We start from the raw sequence: 21,738 nt of genomic DNA, 5'->3' as shown, positions 1-21,738 counted from the left end.
GGCAGTTTGACACCCCTGATCTAGGCAATATTTAGTTGAAATAATCAATAAACAAGGCTTTGATACCAGGACCACAAACCACAGCAAGTTACCACCTCTCTGATAACTCCTGTTTGAAGTATGGCTAGAGAGCTCAGCTTGATACCCTAATTTAGAGCTTGGTAGCAACATTATCCTGCTGCTTCCTATGTTAAGGAGAAACCAAATTGAGGATGTACAAAATCCCCAACATGGGCAAGAGACTCTGTAGACAGGTACATACTTTATGCCATCTTTATTTGTAAGAATTTAGAGACCAAAAGGCCCGAGAAATCTAAAGCTGAAAGACTTGGTTATGTGGTAAACCAACTGTTTAAAGTGGACATCTTTTAAAGTTGACATTCCTGAGACTGAAACACATGTTAAGTGCTTCCATATTTGGCTGAAAAGTACCTGGCACAGGCATATGGTAACTTTGACCCTTATAAATTGGAAGGTAGTATTTAGCCTGATCCCAAAAACTAGGCAGTAGGAGAAACTTCCTGCTCATTTCAGTTGGCATTTTCTTACGTTAATACTGTTATATTTTAGTTAGTTTATAGATTTAGACATTCAAATGAACCACTATATATAATCTGTAATTCGCTAACTATCTCTAGATTAGTGAATAAGGTTGTTACACTAAATCATGATTAAGTTTACATTTACATAGTCTGGCATATCACCTAAATTGAGCTATTGATTGAAAAGTGATGTATGTATATTAGTTAAATTACTGTAATTCATATTCTGGTTTTTCAAAGTTACCAAATTTCAGAGAAGAGAATGCAGTTATTGAAATAACATATTTTCACTTAATTATACAAAGTTGCTAAATATTTCCAATTACATATTAAATGGTAAAATTCACTTGATGGCTAGGAAGTTGTTGGTTTTTGTTATTGTAAACGAAGATGTCTTATTCATTTGGTGCCTGGCATTTAGAATCTGATTCCTGGTTATATCAAATATATTTTAAAACTTTGTCTATTAAAACTATTAAGCTTTTTTGGTTGCAGATAAGAAAAAAATCCTTATGTAAGCTTCTTGGATTTTTTCCAAATTAGATTTTAAATGCCAATTAAGAAGTTGAATATATTAAAATAAAAGCAAATACATCCAAAATAGCTTCACCTTATGGCTAGTTAGGCCTTTTCTCTCAAAAGTAGAACCTTTGCTCTGAGCATAGCTTTGAGAAAGATATTCAGCTTAATGAACACATTAATTAAAACCATAACTATTTATAAGATAATTAGAAACGTAGGATAGTAAACTGGGCTTTTCCTGTAATTAATCGAGGATTAATTACTGAAGGTAATGAAGTGGTTTTTTAAATGCATTAAGGTGAAGTACAGAGAATTGCAAGGCTTTGTGAGTTGCATAATTATTTCACACTGTTTGAGCATAGCTTATACGAGATCGCTAATAAGCATCATTGCATCATTATGTATGCACTTAAAAAGACTTACTACCAAAATGACTACCTAATTATTTCTAATTGACAGGACTCAATGTTGTCACTGAGCAGTTTGTACCCATTTTAAGATTCATTTAACCATCCTTTGGGCCATATGATAGATGGAAAAGGCTTCAGCTACATGCTGGCCTTGACTGGTGTCGTTAATCAGTTTTGGTGAGCTTCAGTTTGAAATGCTTTTGCTCATACAGAGGTCAAAACCTAAAATAGTCCAAGCAAACTTTTTCTTTTGAAATCACTTTACTATATTCATTAGCAATTAGTAAAATAATTGTGTCTGTCACTATATTTTAATCTCCATATGAGTTAGTATTCTTTCATCACTGCTTTCTCTTGTTCTATATTAGTTTTCCCAGGTACCAATAATATTGTTCCTGTAGATACTTTAACAACTTCAGTATATTATGTTGCTATAGACTACCTTTATTCATTTATTTGTTGGTTTAAACGCTGCAATACATTTCAACACAATTATCTAATTTGTCCCCAGTGGATTGCTAAGTAAAAGTTTCTACAACATTCTAGGTCTTTCAAGAATAAAAAAAATTGGTAATTAAACATTGAGATTAGATACAAAAGGCGGTCATACTGAATTCTGACATTTATTCAAAGATAACTACTTTAATCATATTGATACTTGTTTTGTACATATATGTAGGTATGTGTGCTGTTTGGGTATAGAAACATGAATGGCAGATTGAAAAGCTTTCACAGTGACCTGCTATATAGTTGTTTTATTGTACTTTATTGCATTTAATATGGCAGGCCATTAGGTGAGCATATGTAAAAGTTTTCAGTATATGTATTGTCCTGCTTAACATAATCATGACCATCTGTAAGATCTTGTCAAGTTATGTAAGCCACATATTAAGCAGCAAAACACAGAGCAGATTTAATAAATGAATTCAGCATTTTCCTTTTTGTTGGAATACTTTAATGCTTAAATCATAAAGTTTAAAGTATATGAGCGCTTTTAAAGTAAATAGCCAAGTTTGTAAAGATACATTTATCCCATTTGCTTTGTTACAGATTAAGCACCACAGCAAATCTTTTTTCAGCAAATTCCTTAATTGCAGTCGATTTCAATTTAGAGCTTATATTTATTTATTTATGAGACTTATATACCGCTTTAAGTGCAAGCACTCTCTAAGCAGTGTACACCAGTAAGCAATGTATATATATATATTTACATTGCCCCCAACAATCTGGGTCCTCATTTTACCTACCTCGGAAGGATGGAAGGCTGAGTCAACCTTGAGCCGGTGAGATTTGAACCGCTGACCTGCTGAACACAGTCAGCTAAAGTGGCCTGCAGTACTCCACTCTAACTGCTGGGCCACCTCGGCTCTTCATATTAGGCTACAAGTCCATCATGTTAATCAATATGTCCTACACATCTGCAGGCATCAGTTTCAGAAAACTATAAGTTCTATCTTGAGTACACCCTGTGTCTTACAAAGGTCATATTATGGTCTGGATTGCTTTATTCTTTGATTATTTCAAAGTACGATTATGTTGTTATTCACTTAGGAACGTAATGCTGATTAACAAATTGTAACTAATAACATTATAATCTAAAAGTTTTAAATTTATTCAAAAATAACTCTAGTTTTATTTAAATTGAAACCCACCATTAAGCATTTCTTAGGAGAGCAGTACAGCTGAAGAAAAGCGCCATGTCCAAGGCAATTATGCAACTAATTGAGTCACCCCTATATACCTGTCCCATCAGGTCGAGCATGAGCCATGTTACAAATCTCATCACCCTAGAATGTCATTTTGCAGGATTCAGGGAGATAGTCTTTTTTGCTGTGACACCCACTCTGTGGAACATCATCCTCTCGGAAATCAGATTTGTCCTGATTCTGCTGGCTTTTTGCAAAGTCTTAAAGACATTCTTCAGAGCACTGATGATGTTATCTAGTTTGGGTAATGAAACATCTGCAAGAAAACATGCAAGCTCAGAGAGCACCAAGGACCCCTCATGTCAATCCTGAGTTACAAATATTCTTTATTAAACATGCTTCTTGCCTGGGGAAATGGTAGTCTGGTGGTACAGTGGCTGTACTGATTGTTTTAATGAATGGGATTATGAGCTATGAGTTTCATGTATTTTATGATGGTTCTATATGCCCTGGTATATTGTTTGTTTGTTTTTCTTGTTCTTTTATTGAATGATATGTTTGCTGGTATTATTATTTGGTGATTATATTTAAGAGTAAGCCAGTAAGTTATTCTCAAGTCAAGCCACTGCTCAGACCAGTTATTGCAAGGAAGATGGGAGGAAGGACCATTATATATACCACCTTGACTGTACAAAATAAGGATGTAATATAAATATAATAAATAAAAATGATAGCTAGGCATTCTGACCAAAGAGCTTATAATTTCTATGCAAAAATAGTTGTATGCAACATAATTAGGTAAAGGTCAGGCTAATATACATATGGCATTTTCGGGTTCTTCAAGCTGCCATATATTACTGTATAAAGAGAACCAGGATCAGATGGGTTATATAGGATGTGAAATTTAACTACTTGCCCTTCTGGATTTTTTTCCTATTAGTACTGGTGTGTTGTATAAAAAGATAAAGGGAGATGTATATTGAGTAAATTATTTATTTATCAAATTTATAAAGTCTCCTATCTCACCCAAGGCTACTATGAATAGTGTATAAAGATGCCATTTTAAATATTTAACTACTGTTGCTTTCATGCTGTCTTCATGGTGTCATGAAATACTTGAGTGGCTAGTATGGGAAACAGACTTTTCTAACAAGGGATTTCTCATTGGGTAAATGCTAAATAATAGTAAATTCAGGTCTTGTTTTTGCTTGGAACTCTCTTTTTTGAACAAAGCAAGCCATCACTGATGGGGTTAGATAAGGGAACTGAATTAGGGGAATTATCCTGGGATGGATGGATGGATGGATGGATGGATGGATGGATGGATGGATGGAGCAAATAAACTGTTCAATATGCACCATGGAAAATATTAAATAATCTCTAGTTTCATTAATTTTTTAATGGTTGAGTTTTGGCAAGCAAAACACAGTAAATTACATATAGTGTGGTGTCAGAAATTATATAACATTTCATATTAAATAGTCTACACATTTTATTTATTATGCATTCAGCAATAAATCTGAATGTGATTTTGAGAAATTCTAATAAGAATCCAATAATAGTTAAATATCAGTTCTTTGGAAACCATCTTAGGTTTGGTGGCTAGATTTAAGAAATGTATAAACTAGATGGAATAAAGAATTCATTTATCTAAACTAGATTGTGTAAAAAGTATATACTTTAACAGTGTGATACTGTGTCTTAACAATAATATTGGTATGGAATTTCGTTCAGTAAAAATGCATACACATTTGATATGTTACTTTCCTCTTCTCCAGACCAATCCAGATTCCACTGGTGTGCTAAGCATAGGTTTATGAAAGTGGAACCTTTTGAACCAAATTTGAATTCATTCAGTATGATTAATTTTATATTGAACAATATGAGATAGCTGCAGATACACCACTGAATTAAAAAAATGCAATTCTGTCAGTTCTTTTTTCTTAACTGCTGTCTAATTTTGAACTATTTTGTTCTTACTTAGTAAGTTTGTAATGACCATTATTTGAAAACAATGGGATCTTTGTTTAGCTTTAATAAATGATGCTGGTATTAGACAAAATGTTGTTATTGATAAATTTGATTCTCAAAATATAGCATACTAACAATTTGAAAAATTTCAGCATGGAGTACAATTGGTTCTGTTTTCTAGTGAGTATAAATTAATCTGTCTTCTAAAACAGAGGAAGAAGATCCTTTCAGAAAACTGTATATAGGTTAAATTTTAAATTGCAGTATTTTTAAAAAGATTAATGAAAGTTTTATTTTATTCGTATAATATTGTTGGATGAATGTTAAATGACAATGATCACAATCACTACAGAACAATGAAAATTAGTAGTTTCACTCTTTATTAGACTGATATTGCAGATGTAGTGTGCATTAATTAAGTGTAGTTTCCTTTTGGTTATGGAATCCGGATCTGTTTTTTGTCGCAAATTCTTTCTAGTTTTACAGTTTTCCACATGTTTTCTTTCACCATTTATGATCTTTTTCAAAGCAGCTCTATAAGGACTTAAATCACTTTAGTATGCAGCACAGTCTTATTTGAACAATAAACGCCATTTTAAAAAGTTCTTAGATCTTCTGTTACTTCATAAATACAAATGTATAAAATGTTATGCAGTTGTGATGCTTACCTGCTAATTAGATGCAGATTTTCTCAAACCTGTTTTAAAATCTGTTTTATTTGTTTCAACTTAGTTAGTATTTTGATTACATAAGGCTCTTGCAAAATCAATTATGTTTATGAGCAGATGTTAAAATTACTGCAAGATACTTTATTCAATATTTAATATTTCAATTAATTACTTGTGAAGAAATTAGCAAATTAGTACCTGCTGTACAATAACTGGATAGTCCTTTATAGATATTTTCAGCCTTGTTAAAAATATGTGTGCAAATTGCTCAACAAATAAAGAGATCGCTTATGAGTTTAGATCAGCGGTTCTCAACCTATGGGTCGTGACCCCATTTGGGGTCGAACGACCATTTTATGGGGGTCGCCAAACAACGCGATCCGCCATTTTTCCCCCTCAGGGGGCGCCACCGCACATGCGCACCGCGCATGGGGGTGGCGCGTCCATGTGATGGGGGTCGCCGTCACACAAAGGTTAAGAACCGCTGGTTTAGATAGTGGGATCTTGCTTATATGGTCTCAATATTTAGAGATGCTAAACTATGCCAAGCATCTGTGTGCTCTATAAGTTAGATACAGTAATGTTCTCCATTAATGGATCATGCCTAATCACCATGCTACTTTTATAGCTAAATAGTTTGCCATTTTTATTTGAAAAATAACAATTGGAATTTTTTTAATACTACATAAACATTCATTCAGAATTTTTGTAACTTATATCAAGGCAAATATCCCCAGTGATTTCATTACTTCTGCATTGGATTTGCCTAGATCAGATCATATGCCTGATCAGTTTCTTTGCCTTCTTTGAAATTTATTTATTTGTTAAATTTATTTACCACCTATCTTGCTCTAGGAGGCTTACAACAATAAAAAGAAAGAAATGAAGAGAGTGTAAACAAAACAGAAATAAAATAAGACAATAAACTAAACACTGAAAAAGAAAATGAGAATATATTAATATGATAACAAAAAAATGGACGGAGAGCAGAGAGCAAGGGAGCAAGATGGAATCTGCCATCAATCCAACAGCCACCTCCAGTGTTGAACTCCCCCATTTGAAATTGTTTCAATTAATCTGACTGTTTTTTTGCAGTATGTGTCCCAAACTGAACACAATGCTGGTAGTGATGTTTGATCAATGCAACATAAATTCTTATACTTTGTTAAATAGTTTAAATCGAGAGGTATCTATTTAATGAGATAATGTCTCATTCTCAGATGAGATGAGGCTAATCTAACCAAGTGAGACTTGATTGTCCATCCATCCATTCATCCCATCCATCCAATTTACATAGCCATCACAACAAGTGACTTTACAACAGAGTTAAAATAAAATAAAACCATTATAAACATCACAAAAGTTAAAATACACAGTGGCTGAGCAGATCAACTCAAGTCACCAGCATAACCAAGAAGCAGGTCGCTATAGACTCTAGGGACTCCAGCCCCAGCCCAGAACCAGGTCTTCAGGGCCTTACAAAAGACTAGAAAGGTCAGGGTCATCCTGATCTCCATAGCTAAAATGTTCCATGAGTTGGGTAACACAGCAGAAAAGGGCACATCTTCTAGGCCCCAACAACATTCTGTGGTTGGTGGGACCTGAAGCATACCTATCCTGCCTGATTGGATCAGATGAGTAGAAACAATCATGCTGACTGGCTAATCTAAAAAATTATGTAGAGCTTTGAATTCCATTTCCAAAAGATGCTTCAGAATGAATGGGAATATGGACCTAGCATCTGTCTGCAACACTCTGAAGCAACTGGTTTTTTCCCCTGGGATTGCCCTGATGGTCTCTGTACCTGTTATGTGATCCCAGGAAAGACTGTGACTGCTTTCAAGAATTGCAGACTAATGCTACATTCATATTCCAACACAATTTGAAGCACCACTGAGTGAATAATTCTGAAGTTCTAAATAGTTTTCAAGTGGGCGTGTGCATGAATGCTATTTTGAACCCTGATTTGCAAAACCTGGACTTGCGTTCTTTTACCAAACTGTTTCAGATGAGCTATGATTTGGCAGAATCAAAACTTGATTTATTCCAGGATTTAATCAAACAAAATCTGGTTTATCTTAGAGTGATTTTAAATAGCAAGTAGGTGAAAACTGGTGCACAACATCCCCACCACTTATATAACTTATACCAATACCTTAGTTGCAACTGATGTTTGAGTCACTGGCCTCAATTTTTCCATCTCTTTCTTTCCTCTGCTATGTCTGTCAGATGTAGCTGATGTTCAGGCATTGTCCCTTCATTCCAATATTACTACAAATGTCCAGTTTAGCATTTTTTGTTTGTTTTTTCTTGTAAAATAAGGAAACAGTTGCCCTCTTCCTATTGCTTGGCACATCTTTATAAGATTTCTGAATGGTATTAAAGAAATATTTTACTAAGCTAGCAGCCAAAACCTTCATATTGTCCTTTAAAGGTAGTTTGATTTTACTCAAAACAAATATAGATTCCCTGACCATAATCCCATACTTTTTTCCATTCTTTGCAGTTGCCTGATGAAAAGCACATCTTTCTATTAGAGCAAAATAGGAGCTGAGTTAATTTCTCATTTTTGTTAGCTATTAGCATTTTATTCCATTTAATGAGAAACCAGTATATTGATTTCTTTCGTTTTCCTTTACTTTGTACATATTTCAAAACACTTTTTTTTTGCTGTTCTTAGTATCTCATGTGATCCAGTCTAGGAGACTAGAAAAAATTGTTCTTAAAAGAAGACAAGTTATCAACAGTAACCTTCTAACAAGAAACAAAACTGCAGAGGGGAGTATTGTCCCAAACTAAATGCAGCTCTCCTATTTTTGTGTTTTCACTGCATATCTCATATAGTTCGGGATTAGCTTTTACTCTTCTAGGCAGGCTTCAGAAGGAGTATAGATGCTGTAAAAGGGAAAAAAAAGAGGATGAGAACTTCTCCTGTTATCAACTAAGTCAGGGATTTTCAAACATTTTCAAGCTGTAGAACCCCTTCCCAGAACCCCTGTTCAAAAGATAAACGTCCGGTGATAGAAAATGGGCTATATTTAAAGGTTTTTAAAGGTTTCTTTTCTTTTTTCTTTTCTTTTGCACAGAACCATAGGGTTCCATGGACACAGTTTGAAAAATTTGAATTAAGAATATAGTCAAAATATTTTTGTGCTTGGGTGCTTTTTTATTCTTTTATGAACAGTATTCTTTTAACACTGGTTCATTTGGATCATTCTGGAGCTTCTTTTGGTATGAGAATCTGGTACTGGTTCCTGTGGGACTAATTGCACAAATGTCCATGGGCATCTATCCATGGGCATCTCCCACAAGGGCCTGAGATAACTGTTTCAGACACAGGATACATTCATCAGCCTTTTGGACAGACTCTGATAAGAACACCTGCAGTAGCCTTGTATCTGGAGAGTGTCTGTTATTTGATACATTGTAACCACCCCTATATACGTCTTTTGATTATGCTGTGTGATGTAAAAACCTTAGTAACAATAAAAGAGGGTGCTGGAGTCAGCTCTGGGCTCTCATCCCGAGATACCTGTCTGCGTGTCTCATTCTCCATGGGAGACCACCACATCTGGTGACCCCGACGTGATCCACTGAAGGATACGTCCCTGCCAACCCTTTACTTATCGCCTGGAATAGGCTTGGTGCACCCGACGAAGTTGCTGGCAACTGACTCCTCTTCGTAAGTATGGGGGGTGGAATGTCTCACGCTCAAAAGCAGCATGTGGAAGAGCTGAGGCTACTTGGCAGGAAAAAATATCTTACTGATCAGGAACAGAAATTAACCCGTCACCTTTCTAAATCTGAGGCTGTTAAATTGCTTGCTTACGTATGGGCTAACTGCTCATCCTATCCGGAGTCTGGATCTTTAAAAGTAGATACATGGAGGAAAATTGGTACTGTTCTCCACCAGTCTCCAAAAGCCCCTGTAGAGATTTTGTGCCTTTGGAAAATTGCCTATACTCTGATTCAAACCTATGCTGAATTGCCTCATCAGCCTTTATTAGATCCTCCACCTTATAAAAATCCGTCTGTTATGTTGGCCACTCCCTTACACCCTGGAGCTGGTTTTAACCCTTCTGTCCCTGCAAATTTTATGGATTCTGATAAACAGCAAATAGCCTCTCCTGTTCCTGCCACGTTGCCGCCTCTCTCCCGGCCCGGAATCATCCGTGGTGCTTTTCAAAAGGCTTTAAACAATGGTGATTTAAGCGTTTCTGAACTATCCGAGACAGAGTTGTTCCCTGTTACTTACCAACAGACAGCAGCGGGCATAGTGGTTGACTGGGAGACACTTCCCCTGGCTATGATCAGAGAATTGAAAAAGGCTACAAAAGATTATGGCATAACCAGTCCCTATACTAGAGGACTGATACATTCAATTGCTAGTGCATATCGAATGTTGCCTCAAGATTGGAAAGATTTGTTCCGCATGCTTCTTAACGGAACACAATACGTAGTCTTTGAATCTGAATATAAAAGAGAGGCACAACAGAGAGCTAATCACCCAGGTTCACAATACACAGCAGAACAACTCTTTGGGGAAGGTAATTTTGCTACCCTTAATGCTCAAGCTTTTACTCCCTTTGCATTTCCTATCATTAATGCTTGTGTTCTTTCTGCCATGGCTCGTGTTGATGAGTCTGGCACCCCAATTCAATCTTTTTCTGCCATTCGCCAAACTGCAACTGAACCCTATGCAGACTTTGTGAATCGCTTGCAAGTTGCCATTGAACGTCAAATTTCAAACAGAGATGCAGCAAATGAAATCCTCATAAAATTGGCTTATGAACATGCAAATGCAGACTGCCAGTCCATTCTTAAACCAATTGTTTCCAGTCCCACGGCCACTCTGGCAGACTTTCTTAAAGCCTGTCGCATTGTGGGAACCAATGCTTTTCAAATGGACACTCTTGCAGCTGCAATCCAAAAGGGGAAGCAACCCCAAGGCACTTGCTTCAATTATACTCTTCAAATGTATTGCAACTTTCTCTTGCTGACTGGGCAGGATCTGTTTCCTGTCATGTTCCCTCTGACCCTCGCTTCCAACTCCTTAATAATGTTTCAATTTCTCTGCATTCTCCCATTTCCTCCTCTCCCATTCCTAACGCTGTCACCCTGTATGTTGATGGCAGCAAGACTTATGGTTCATGTGTATGGAAGGAGGGTGAACAATGGCACACAAAAATTACTCCTCCTCAAACTTCTGCTCAGCGTGCTGAACTTGCTGCTACAATATTGGCCTTACAAACTTTTTCTTCTGAACCTTTTAATCTTATTTTAGATAGTCTTTATGTATATAAAGTTCTCACCTCTTTATCTGATTCATATGTGTCACCCTCACTGGATGACTCTCTCCTCAGTCTATTTCTCACACTTCAATCCCTTCTTCATTCCCGCTCTACTTGTTTTTTTCCTGCTCATATTAGAAGTCACCAACCTTTCCCTGGTATTATCTCCGAAGGCAATGCCAAGGCGGATGCTGCCGCTTCGGCCGCCTCCACTCAACAGGACGTTTCCGTCCTTGTTTTATCTCCCATAACTCCATGGGACAGCCATTCATATTTTCATCAAAATAAGAAGGCTTTAATGAAACAATTTTCTTTAACAGCTACGGAGGCTGCGGCTATCATACAACAATGTCCCACCTGCAGCCTCCAAGCACACTCTGTTCCTCAAGGGGTCAACCCAAGAGGGACGCAGAGCTGTCAACTTTGGCAAATGGATGTTACGCAATATTTGCCATTTGCCCCTTGGAAATATTTGCATGTTTCCATTGACACCTATTCAGGTTTTATTATGGCCACCCCTCAAAGGGGTGAGTCTGCTAAACATGTTATTAATCATTGTATTCGTACTTTTTCTACCCTGGGCAATCCAAAAGAAATTAAGACTGATAACTCTCCTGCTTATACCAGCACCTCCTTTGCGCAGTTTTGCTCTCGCTGGTCTATTGTTCATAAATTTGGCATTCCATATAACTCCACTGGTCAAGCGATCGAGCCAATCAGACCGTAAAAAAGGCTCTAGACATGCATGCAAAAAAGAAAGGGGAAAATACCCCCGGCTTGCCTGGGATACAAAACACTCTTAATCTTGTACTTTTTACCTTAAACTTTTTGAATGTTTCTGGCACCCCTGGCTCAACTGCCGCAAGCAGGCATTTTTCTGCTTCTCCCACAGATTCTTCACGCCCCCAGGTATACTATCGACGTTTGCCTGATCCCACCTGGAAAGGGCCTGCCTCCCTCATTACCTGGGGTCGAGGCTACGCTGCAATAGACGACCATGGCGAGATCATTTGGACTCCAGCTCGTTGTGTTCGTCCTTATATGGCTCAACGTACACCACCTCAGCCAGGCATATGAGGATCAGGGACTGTGGGCTTTTAATGCTTTTGTACGGGATGCCAGGCGCACTGCTCTTACACTTAACGTCACGAACTGTTGGATCTGCATGCAAATCCCTGGTGACAGTCGTGGTGGCCTTATTTTCCATGCCATCCCGTTCAATGAAACAGGATGGAAGCAGCTGTGGAGCATAACTACAGAGACATTGCATAAGACATATGCTGTGGGCGCTCGTATAATGGAACCTGCCAGATTTTGTTTTTATAGCACAGGACTATTCCGTACTGCTACTTATTTGGGAACTTATAGTAATTGTCAACAAGTTATTATATGGAATTCAGCAAAGAGATGCAAATCCATCAACAGCAACCTTACTAGGATAAATGACACTTATCGAAGCAATCAATGGACAAACATCAGTACCTACATGGCTTGCCTTGACATGGAATCCATAATAACATTTGCTAATGAGTCTCACCAGGGTTATTATGAGTTACCCGATATGTGGCTACTATGTGGCCGTAGAGCCTATCGCCAGGTGCCTAAGGATTGGAAAGGCACCTGTACACTGGGCCTTTTGACTCCTGCTGTATATGCCTTGCCTCATCTCCCTGATGGACGCCTGCGGAACAAACGTGATACTGGTTCCTCGGATCCACCCCTAACATTGGGTGGTAGTTTAGAGACTCAAATCAGCAGAGGGATTCTACCCAATCTAGGAGTTGCCATGAACTATAGAGACCTTCATTTGCTTAACAATTGGACTGTTCATATGTTTAATGAAACAATTAACAGCATTAAAATGATTAATCAAGAAATGGGGGAAATAAGGGAAGTAGTTTTGCAAAATCGGTATGCTTTAGATATTATTTTAGCAGCAAAAGGCGGTGTATGTGCCTTAATTCATTCTCATTGTTGTATATATATACATGATTTTCAACCTAATATTTCTGCTACAGCTAGAAAAATGGAATCTTTGCTCCAAAATAATCCCTTACGCAGCGATGGATCAGGCACCGTGGATATTTGGGGTGCCCTTTGGTCCTGGCTACCGGATGGATCCTGGCTACGATCTTTGATTTCTATTATAGTAACCATTTTGATATTATTTGTATTGCTATGTTGTTGCATTCAATGTATTCCCTCCCTCCTGCAAATGTGCAAAAATGTTACGCCCTCCACTAGGAAGGACGCCTTAATCAGTGAATCAAGATCCCTTCTGGAACTGGAAGTGAGTAACATTGAAAAAACAGAAAAGCAGGAGATGTGGGACTAATTGCACAAATGTCCATGGGCATCTATCCATGGGCATCTCCCACAAGGGCCTGAGATAACTGTTTCAGACACAGGATACATTCATCAGCCTTTTGGACAGACTCTGATAAGAACACCTGCAGTAGCCTTGTATCTGGAGAGTGTCTGTTATTTGATACATTGTAACCACCCCTATATACGTCTTTTGATTATGCTGTGTGATGTAAAAACCTTAGTAACAATAAAAGAGGGTGCTGGAGTCAGCTCTGGGCTCTCATCCCGAGATACCTGCGTGCGTGTCTCATTCTCCATGGGAGACCACCACAGGTTCCGTTCTTGTTTCTCCATGTTTTGAAGGAAATGATAAATCTCTGCTTGTGATGTACTTGTTCCCTCATGCTTGATTAATTTCTTTTAGATTTTTTTCCCACATACTTACTTTTATTTGCATCTTTTTAAAAAATATGTATTTATGAACAAACTAGGTCTAAGCATAAGTGTATATCACTATTAAAATTATTGTAATTGGTTTTTGTAGTTGTTGCTTTACATGTTTTTTGTTGATTTTTCTAATTATAGATCACATTCCAGACCCCAACAACGATCCTACAGTCGCAGCAGCGAAAGAACTAGTCACAGGAGAACCCATAGTGGGTCTCGTGAGAAAGAAAGACGTAAAGGCAGGGATAAAGAGAAAGCAAGGGAGAAGGAAAGATCCAGAGGGAAAGAGAAAGAGCAGCATTACAACAAAAGTGGGTAGGTAACAAGAGAAACACGTTAAATAAGCTATTTTGAATGGTGTTATATGACATTTCATTTTATGGGCTTTTCACAGAAATTTAATTGGCTCTTGTAAGAAAATGGATGCGGAACTATATGGATGCCCTTTAATTTAATTCAGCAGTGCTTTTTTAAATGTTCTTCCTGAGGCTTTTCTACTACTGTTCCTGTTTATGCCCTGTATAGTTCAGTTTCACAGGCCTCTTGCAAATGGATATGATAAGGAACTTGCAGAGAGAGGGGGAATTGGTGTAAATGGAAGGCCATCTTTTAGGTCAAATCCTTATCTTTAAACAGAAAATACACATTTTTATTTATTTATTTTATTTATGAGACTTATATACCGCTTTTTTAAGTGCAAGCTCTCTCTAAGCGGTGTACACCAGTAAGCAATGTATATATATATATATATTTACATTGCCCCCAACAATCTGGGTCCTCATGCAAAGTAGGAATATGATAAAAGAGTATGTTAATATATCAAATAAAAGCAGATGAAAGAGTAGTTTATTTACCAACAAAATAGCTCTATAAAGCAAAGGAATTGCAAAATAAAATTATATAGCATACATCACCAAAGGCGTAGAAACAGAACAGATTTTGTCTAGTATATAATAGCAAGCAATGGGTTTGGTATTCAACAGAAACTGCTCTCTTCTCAGTTTCTTCAAGTGAAAACATCTGGAGTAGGGTCCCACTTTTAAAACTCCCAAAAGACCCCAACAAGAATTTTTTTTTGTATGCATTACATTTGTTGATATTTCCCATAATAAAAATTAAAATTGACATATTTGTAAAATATTTTCTGAGCTGTATAAAAATATTTACTCCATTAGCTGTTATAAAATATTTTTTAAGAAAAAAACTCTATATTTTTTAAGAAATAAAAACTAATGGTGAAAAGAAGGATATTGTTTCAATTTTTTTGCAAATATTTTCAAAATTTAGCAATTAATTTTGATCCCCCAATGGGATCTTCTTTCTAAAGGAATACCTTCAGAGAACATTTTAAATGAAAGCCTGAGAATTTTAATGAAAGCCTGAGTCTGAGAAATAGTCCCTTTTCTATGTTTTTTTTTAATTTCTTTACCCACGATTACTGTAATAATAAAAGCCCCCCCTCCCAATTTTACTGCTTTAGATAAACCATTTATTTTATTTTACATAGCTGTCCATCTCAATCTGGGCAGTAAACAATTCTAAAATAATGAAAAACAGTATAAAATAAATATATGCAGCAGGCTGAGAAAATTATCATAAGTATATATGAATTTTCTTAGTGATTTCAGTAGAAACATGTTTAAAGATTAAAACAATTATGACAACTATAGGAAAACTTCTTCCAGGAAGCATGGCAAACTCAGGACAGTTTTGCTAGAGTGAGGAGCTAATGACTGTGGTGAAAAGAGGAGTTGATGAATGAGTTGGTTCCCCAAACTCCTCTCTGGATTAAGAAGAGGACCTGGGATCACCCTTAGTGCATCATGTAGATGTTCCCCCCATAAAACAATCTTTGATGGGTTTAGCTTTGTGAGCTGGGAGAGTCAGTTTTGCCCAAGCAGTGGTTTGGAGCCTTCAAAAGAGACACTGAGTTCGTCGGCTTTCTTTCTTAATCACTTTCACTGGATATGGTTTGTAAATTTCTTTTGGATATTAAGAATCTTCAGAAGACTGATTTTATTACACTGTACTATTTTCCTTCAATTCTTAGCAAAAGAGATTTTATGTAAGTTGAAGAACATAACCCGGTATTTATTTGGAAATAATTAGCAAAAGAGTGATTAGAATGTTGATTTTGGAAAACTTTTAAACAGATTAAGGGATTCGCTAGAAGCAAGATAATGAAATAATTGTAAGAATGTGTTGTGGTTTGTTTAAAAATGTCTTAAAATATATGAATATTTTGAATTTAAGTGTAAGAAATTTTTTTCTGGGAAAATATGGATTAGAGAAAAACGTCTTGAGACTTTGAAGGCTGGGTACTAGAAGCAGCTAGAAAGATTATAATTAAAAGAGAAGTCCCACTAATACTGAACAGAGAAAGTATTTTAACTCTAGAAAAATTCAACATTTTTTGGTAACAGTGCACTCAGAACTTCGTTTCTGTAAAATGGACTCAAAAGAGAAGAGGATAGAACTGAGAATTAGGCTGTTTTGGATATGTATTTAAAATTGACAGGTGACAAGAATGACATTGACAAAGATGTTATATGGATTTACAAATGAAACCAGTTGCTGTTTTAATAGTTAAAAGAGATAAACAAATAATAAATCAGAGCAGTGACTTGGATGTATGGATTTCAATTTGCTGGATTAAGATTGACTAATGAAGCTTCATTGTTGGCTAATAAATAAAAAATGAGGTATAATACAAAGAGATTTTAGGTTAAAATATCAGAAGGTGATAAATTACGGAAATTGTACTTGTCTTGATGAAAGGGGAAGTCATTTTGTTAACATTTTCCCCCTTTTTAAACAATTTTTTCTCCCTCTTTTCCTTCTCCTTGCACTTTTTATTTTTTATTTTTATTTTTCATATTTTTATTAGTTTGTATTAGTTTTTTAATTTTTAAATTTCAATAAAAATATTATATAAAGGGGAAAACTTCCTCAGATAATGTGAGCTGTGGAAAAAAAAATCACAAGCCATTTAGGTTTTTAAAACTAATAACCAGCATTTTGTAATTCAGCCAGAAGGAAATTGGCCGCTGGTGTGTGCTTTTAAGCACAGTCATAATGTGGCTCTTTTGAGTTTTTCCAGAAACCATCCTGATCGCTGAGTTTTGTATCATCAAAAGTTTTGTGATTAGATGCAGAGGCATGTAGAGTTTGTTATAGTAGTCAGTCCTAGAGATCACTAGTATTTTAAAGTTTGCTTTCTTCAGTTAAAGTTAGTCATACTAAGGTCTCAGTGTATAAAACCTGAAAAAAACCCATCTCCAGTGGTGGGATTCAGCCAGTTCGCACCAGTCCAGCAGAACTGATAGCTACTTTTTTGTTGCCCAGGCCCAGAATGGACTTCCGGAAGTGGCATCCACACAGAGAACTGGTTGTTCACATATTTGGATCCCACTACTGCCCATCTTCCAACTTCATATCTGCACTTTCTGGTGAATGTAACCTCATTTGGATTTGGAAGATCTACTTCTTTAAACTATTAGTCTCCACTTTGTCTGCTTTGATTTACTCTTCCTCATTAAGCTAATATTGACGGGAGGGAAGCATTCTGAATAAACATTATATAACCTGAATTATTAGAAAGAGAAAATGGTAATACTTTATTATACCATCCAATTCTAATGGATGGTATAGAGAACCAAAAAATTCATAAAAGTATTAAATCAGACAGACAGTCTGGACTATATCTAAAAAGCAATGCAAGTCAATACAAAATAGCCCCCCTTGTGATTTGTATGTATTGAAAGGATTGAAGACAGATTAATTGGGACAGAGTAGATTGGTAGCATGATGATGTTACTTAGTTGGGTAATGAAACTTCTGCAAGAAAACAACTAATCTCAGTGAGCACCAAGGACCTCTTAGATTGAGAAAGTACACCATTTCAAAGAGCATTTCTTTTAAAATGACATGAGTAAAAATCTTCCCAATATTCAGAAACCTAATATGTAAAATATGATCAATGGATACAGAATTTAGATGTTCTAATAAATAGGCAGTTATAGGAAACAATGGGAATTACTTTGAAAGAAGAGCATTACATTTACACTGCATATTGTGCTTGCAGAAAACTGGTATTTTACATTTATACCCTAGTCATGTTTGCTAAAATAAATGGGACATTTTCTAAAAACGGTTGGAAATTTGAGGATCAGATTAGATCATTCCTTCTTGTTACGTGGCAGTGTTGTAAGTTCAGTAATGATGTTTTTCTTGCGGATGTTTATTACCAAACTAGGTAACATCAGTGTTAGAAGTGGATTCTGCACTTATTTTTATATACCATGTACTATTTTATATACAATTAGTATATAAATATAAGAGCAAACCCCACTCTCTTATAACATTATTGATGTTACCTAGTTTGGTAATGAAACATCTGAATGAAAACCACCAAGCTCAGAAATTACCAAGGACACCAAAATTCAGTAATTCTGGCAAATGATTTATACTGGATTATTTTGCTATAGATCATTTTCTTTCCTTCATTTAATCAGATAATAGAGGTGTGGTGGCGCAGTGGTTAGAACGCAGTACTTATTGCTGCTGCCAACAGTTCGGCAGTTCGAGTCTCACTGGCTCAAGGTTGACTCAACCTTCCATCCTTTCGAGATCGGTAAAATGAGGACCCAGATTGTTGGGGGCAATATGCTGATTCTGTAAACCATTTAGAGTGGGCTGTAAAGCACTGTGAAGAAATATATAAGTCTAAGTGCTATTGCATATATAAGTATATAAGTCTAAGTGCTAAGTTCAAATATCTATTTAATTTTCTTTTTAAAATGCTTAAATATTTAAAATGTTACTATTTTTTTCTTATACTGTTTATATAATGACATTTTCACTTCTTAAGATAATTGGTTTATATGACATAGCAATGATGCTAGATTTAAATACATAATCGGAACATCAACATTATGATTTATTGAAGAAAGAAGTATTTATTGCATGACCATAATCTAACCAGATGTTTTTCATTAGCAAAAATACTGGAAGATCATTTTAATAGATCTCTTTGTGAGTTGTTGTTCAGTGGAACCTTTTATTCTAATAAAAGTCATCTATCAGATTTCCAAAAATGACTACACTGTGTTAGGTACTTCTTTTTCATGTCTGGAGTAAGTAAATGCATTTTCTATACTGTGATACTTAAGTTACTCTCCTGATTCTAATATTGTCAAAATGTGCATAAGTCTGAAGCAAATTAATTTAAATCTAGTGCTTACATCTGTCTCTGATTTATTACTTTATATATACACATGAGCATTTGGCACATCTATGCTTTTGAGCTTTCTCTCTGATTCAGCTTCTCTGAAGAAATGAATTGCTTCCAGGTTGTATCTACAAGTGATGATTGCAATCTTAACTTTGCTAAAGATTACATACTGCAGCAAATTTTTTAAATGGTGGTATATAAAATTTTAATAAATTTAATATTATTTTTAAAAAAGCATTATACTATGTTAAAATAATTTGTAGTGAAGTACTCTCTTGCAAAAAAAAAAATTCTAGATGCCCTTCTAGTCTACTATTAAGCATCATTTAATAATTGTCTTTGTCTAAAAATATTAGTTGGCAGTTTATTAAATATGTAAATAAACTAAATAGCTTCTGTTAATCTTTTATTTTTACATTTTCTTTTTAAATTCTAGAAAGGTTAGAGAGTTCTAGGATTTATATATCAATACTACTTTGCAGTGGTTCTCTTGAATTTGAATCTTTCCAATAATTTTGGAGACATAGATTGTTAACTAGGTAAAACATACACTTAATTCCTAAATTGTTTCAACTCTAAATACTTTAATATGACTTTTCTTGAAACAAAACAAAACAAAAACCCAGGTGGTTTAGAATCCACATATTAAGATAGGTTAATAAACTAATTAGTTTAATAATTAATGAAATATTTTCTTGACTGATTTTATTCTGTGTAATATTCATAATTATTATATAATTAAAATTACAATATTTTTGTTCTCAGTGATCAACTAGTATATGATAATTGAAACCAAAAAATTTATACTAGACTTGTGAATGAAATTGAAGGAATGTTCTTGAAGTAATTAATTCCTTATATACCTTTTAAGTGGGATTGAATTTTCATTTAATCAGACAGGGATCAAAAAATATCTGTATAGGGAATATGGATCTAAGTAATTTTTCTCTTTATAGCTATGTCATTCTGAAGAGTTATTTAGTGCAACTTGAATAAGAACAGGACATAGTAGAAAAATTTTGCACAGAACAAATGCATGTACATATTAAACCAATGATGTTCTGAGTTAGATGCTACCTACCATGAGAAAACAGCTTAATAACTGAAAGTTATTATTTGAACCTCATTGTTCTATTCTTAAAATAATTCTACATTTAGAATATTATCCATTTTAAGGGTTTCTTTCCCTTTAAAAATTAAAAATGCAAAATAAATGAGAATCTTCAAAGATTTTGTTATGTTGAGAAAGTAATTTTTGATCTTTTAAAAAATATTCTGTAATAAATAAAATCCATAATTCATGTTTCATGAGGACCACTAAACTATCTAAACATATTTTTAGGGTTTGCACTTCTCCAGAACTTTCAGCAAGAGCAAAAAGCAATGAATGGATAAAGAATAGGATGTTCAAAGTTTTATATTCTATAGCGTTCATTTAAATTTGCCTAACTTCTGGAAATGATGGTGCAGAATTCCTTTAATGTGTTAAAGCCACACTAACATCTTAATCAAATAGTAAGGTGAGAAAATAATGGTAATAAATTGAAATTATTATGTGTATCCTTAGATACATTTTAGGTTTACTTTTAGCATAACTGGAGGTATGAAATGATCAATTGAAAAACTATGCCACAGTTCCTTCTGTATCTATTCAAAGAGCAAAAATGTTTAGAATCACTACCTTCAGAGCTAACTTTTATTAATGAAAACTTAAAAAAAAAAGATTTCTCATTCTAAAAATGTAATATTATATGTATTATAACAATGGGAAATATGTGGGTAATATATATTTTTCTTTACAATGGAAAGCAATTTTTCTTAAGTAAGCCAAAAAATTCACATTTGGCACTTCTTGCTTATATCATGTTTGTAACACGGACTCATGTTCCATAAATTTCATAAAATTTAAAAAACAGTGCTGCTGGCCTTACTGGTAATCTTTTTAAGTAGCTTCTTAGTAAAATATTTATTAGTGTTTTTCATTTTAAATTAACTCATTATTATCATTCTTTTCATAGCTAATGACTTTGTCAATAATTCTTAGTACATCTAATGTTCAAAATAAACAAGGACTGTTTAAGTGCCCTGAATTTGACAGCAATCATAGATTGTTGGAACTTGCCTTTTTTCTTTACCTCATAATACTTTATGCAGCAGGGAGTCATTTATGCTAATTTTATCTAATTTGCATATAGGTTATAAGAGTTCTGTAGTATATACCATGCTCAGAACTCTTTTTAAGTGCCGGTTTAGATCAAAGTGGGTCTGTGTGATAGCTGTTGTCTGACATCAAGCTGTGTGGTGTTGTTTTCATTAAACATTTATCATGCTTCCAATGTGACAGCAGGGAACTCTGTGTTTGAGAAACATGTTTCTATGCAAAATTTATTGAAAAAGATGAGATGTTTTAAAGAGGTCTTGTCATCTTTCAGGATTAACAAATGCTAAATGTTTGATTGGATGAAGTACACCTGTAAAACAATTCAAAGCTTTTCCATAGAATAAATAGCAGCATTGTTTGTTCAGTTATACATTTATTATTGAATTGATTTATTGATTTTTTTTTCCAACGCACAGTTTGCATAGCCTACCTATTCTATTTTAAGTGTATTTGGATTGATGCCTCATTTAAATATTTGTGCTATTTGATACCTATGCAGGATTAATTTAATCAACATATTGAACATCTCAGTCAAATACC

The 21,738-nt window shown here is 35.0% G+C and overlaps 1 protein-coding gene across 3 annotated transcripts in view; it reads left to right on the top strand.

Moving 5' to 3' along the window:
• Positions 1-21,738, top strand: part of RSRC1 (arginine and serine rich coiled-coil 1) — a 167,785-nt gene that overhangs the window by 24,053 nt on the left and 121,994 nt on the right. For all 3 annotated transcript variants that reach the window (XM_039363874.1, XM_039363873.1, XM_039363872.1), the window contains one exon: positions 13,943-14,119. In XM_039363874.1, the coding sequence (XP_039219808.1) occupies positions 13,943-14,119 (177 nt within the window). The remainder of the gene's footprint in view (positions 1-13,942; positions 14,120-21,738) is intronic.

The sequence above is a fragment of the Crotalus tigris genome, unplaced genomic scaffold (genome assembly GCF_016545835.1).
Source record: "Crotalus tigris isolate CLP2741 ecotype Arizona unplaced genomic scaffold, ASM1654583v1 scf7180000019608.391392, whole genome shotgun sequence".
In the NCBI taxonomy this organism is placed as follows: Eukaryota; Metazoa; Chordata; class Lepidosauria; order Squamata; family Viperidae; genus Crotalus; species Crotalus tigris.
The sequence above is the reverse complement of the archived record's forward strand: the minus strand, read 5'-3'. Positions and strand labels throughout refer to the sequence as shown.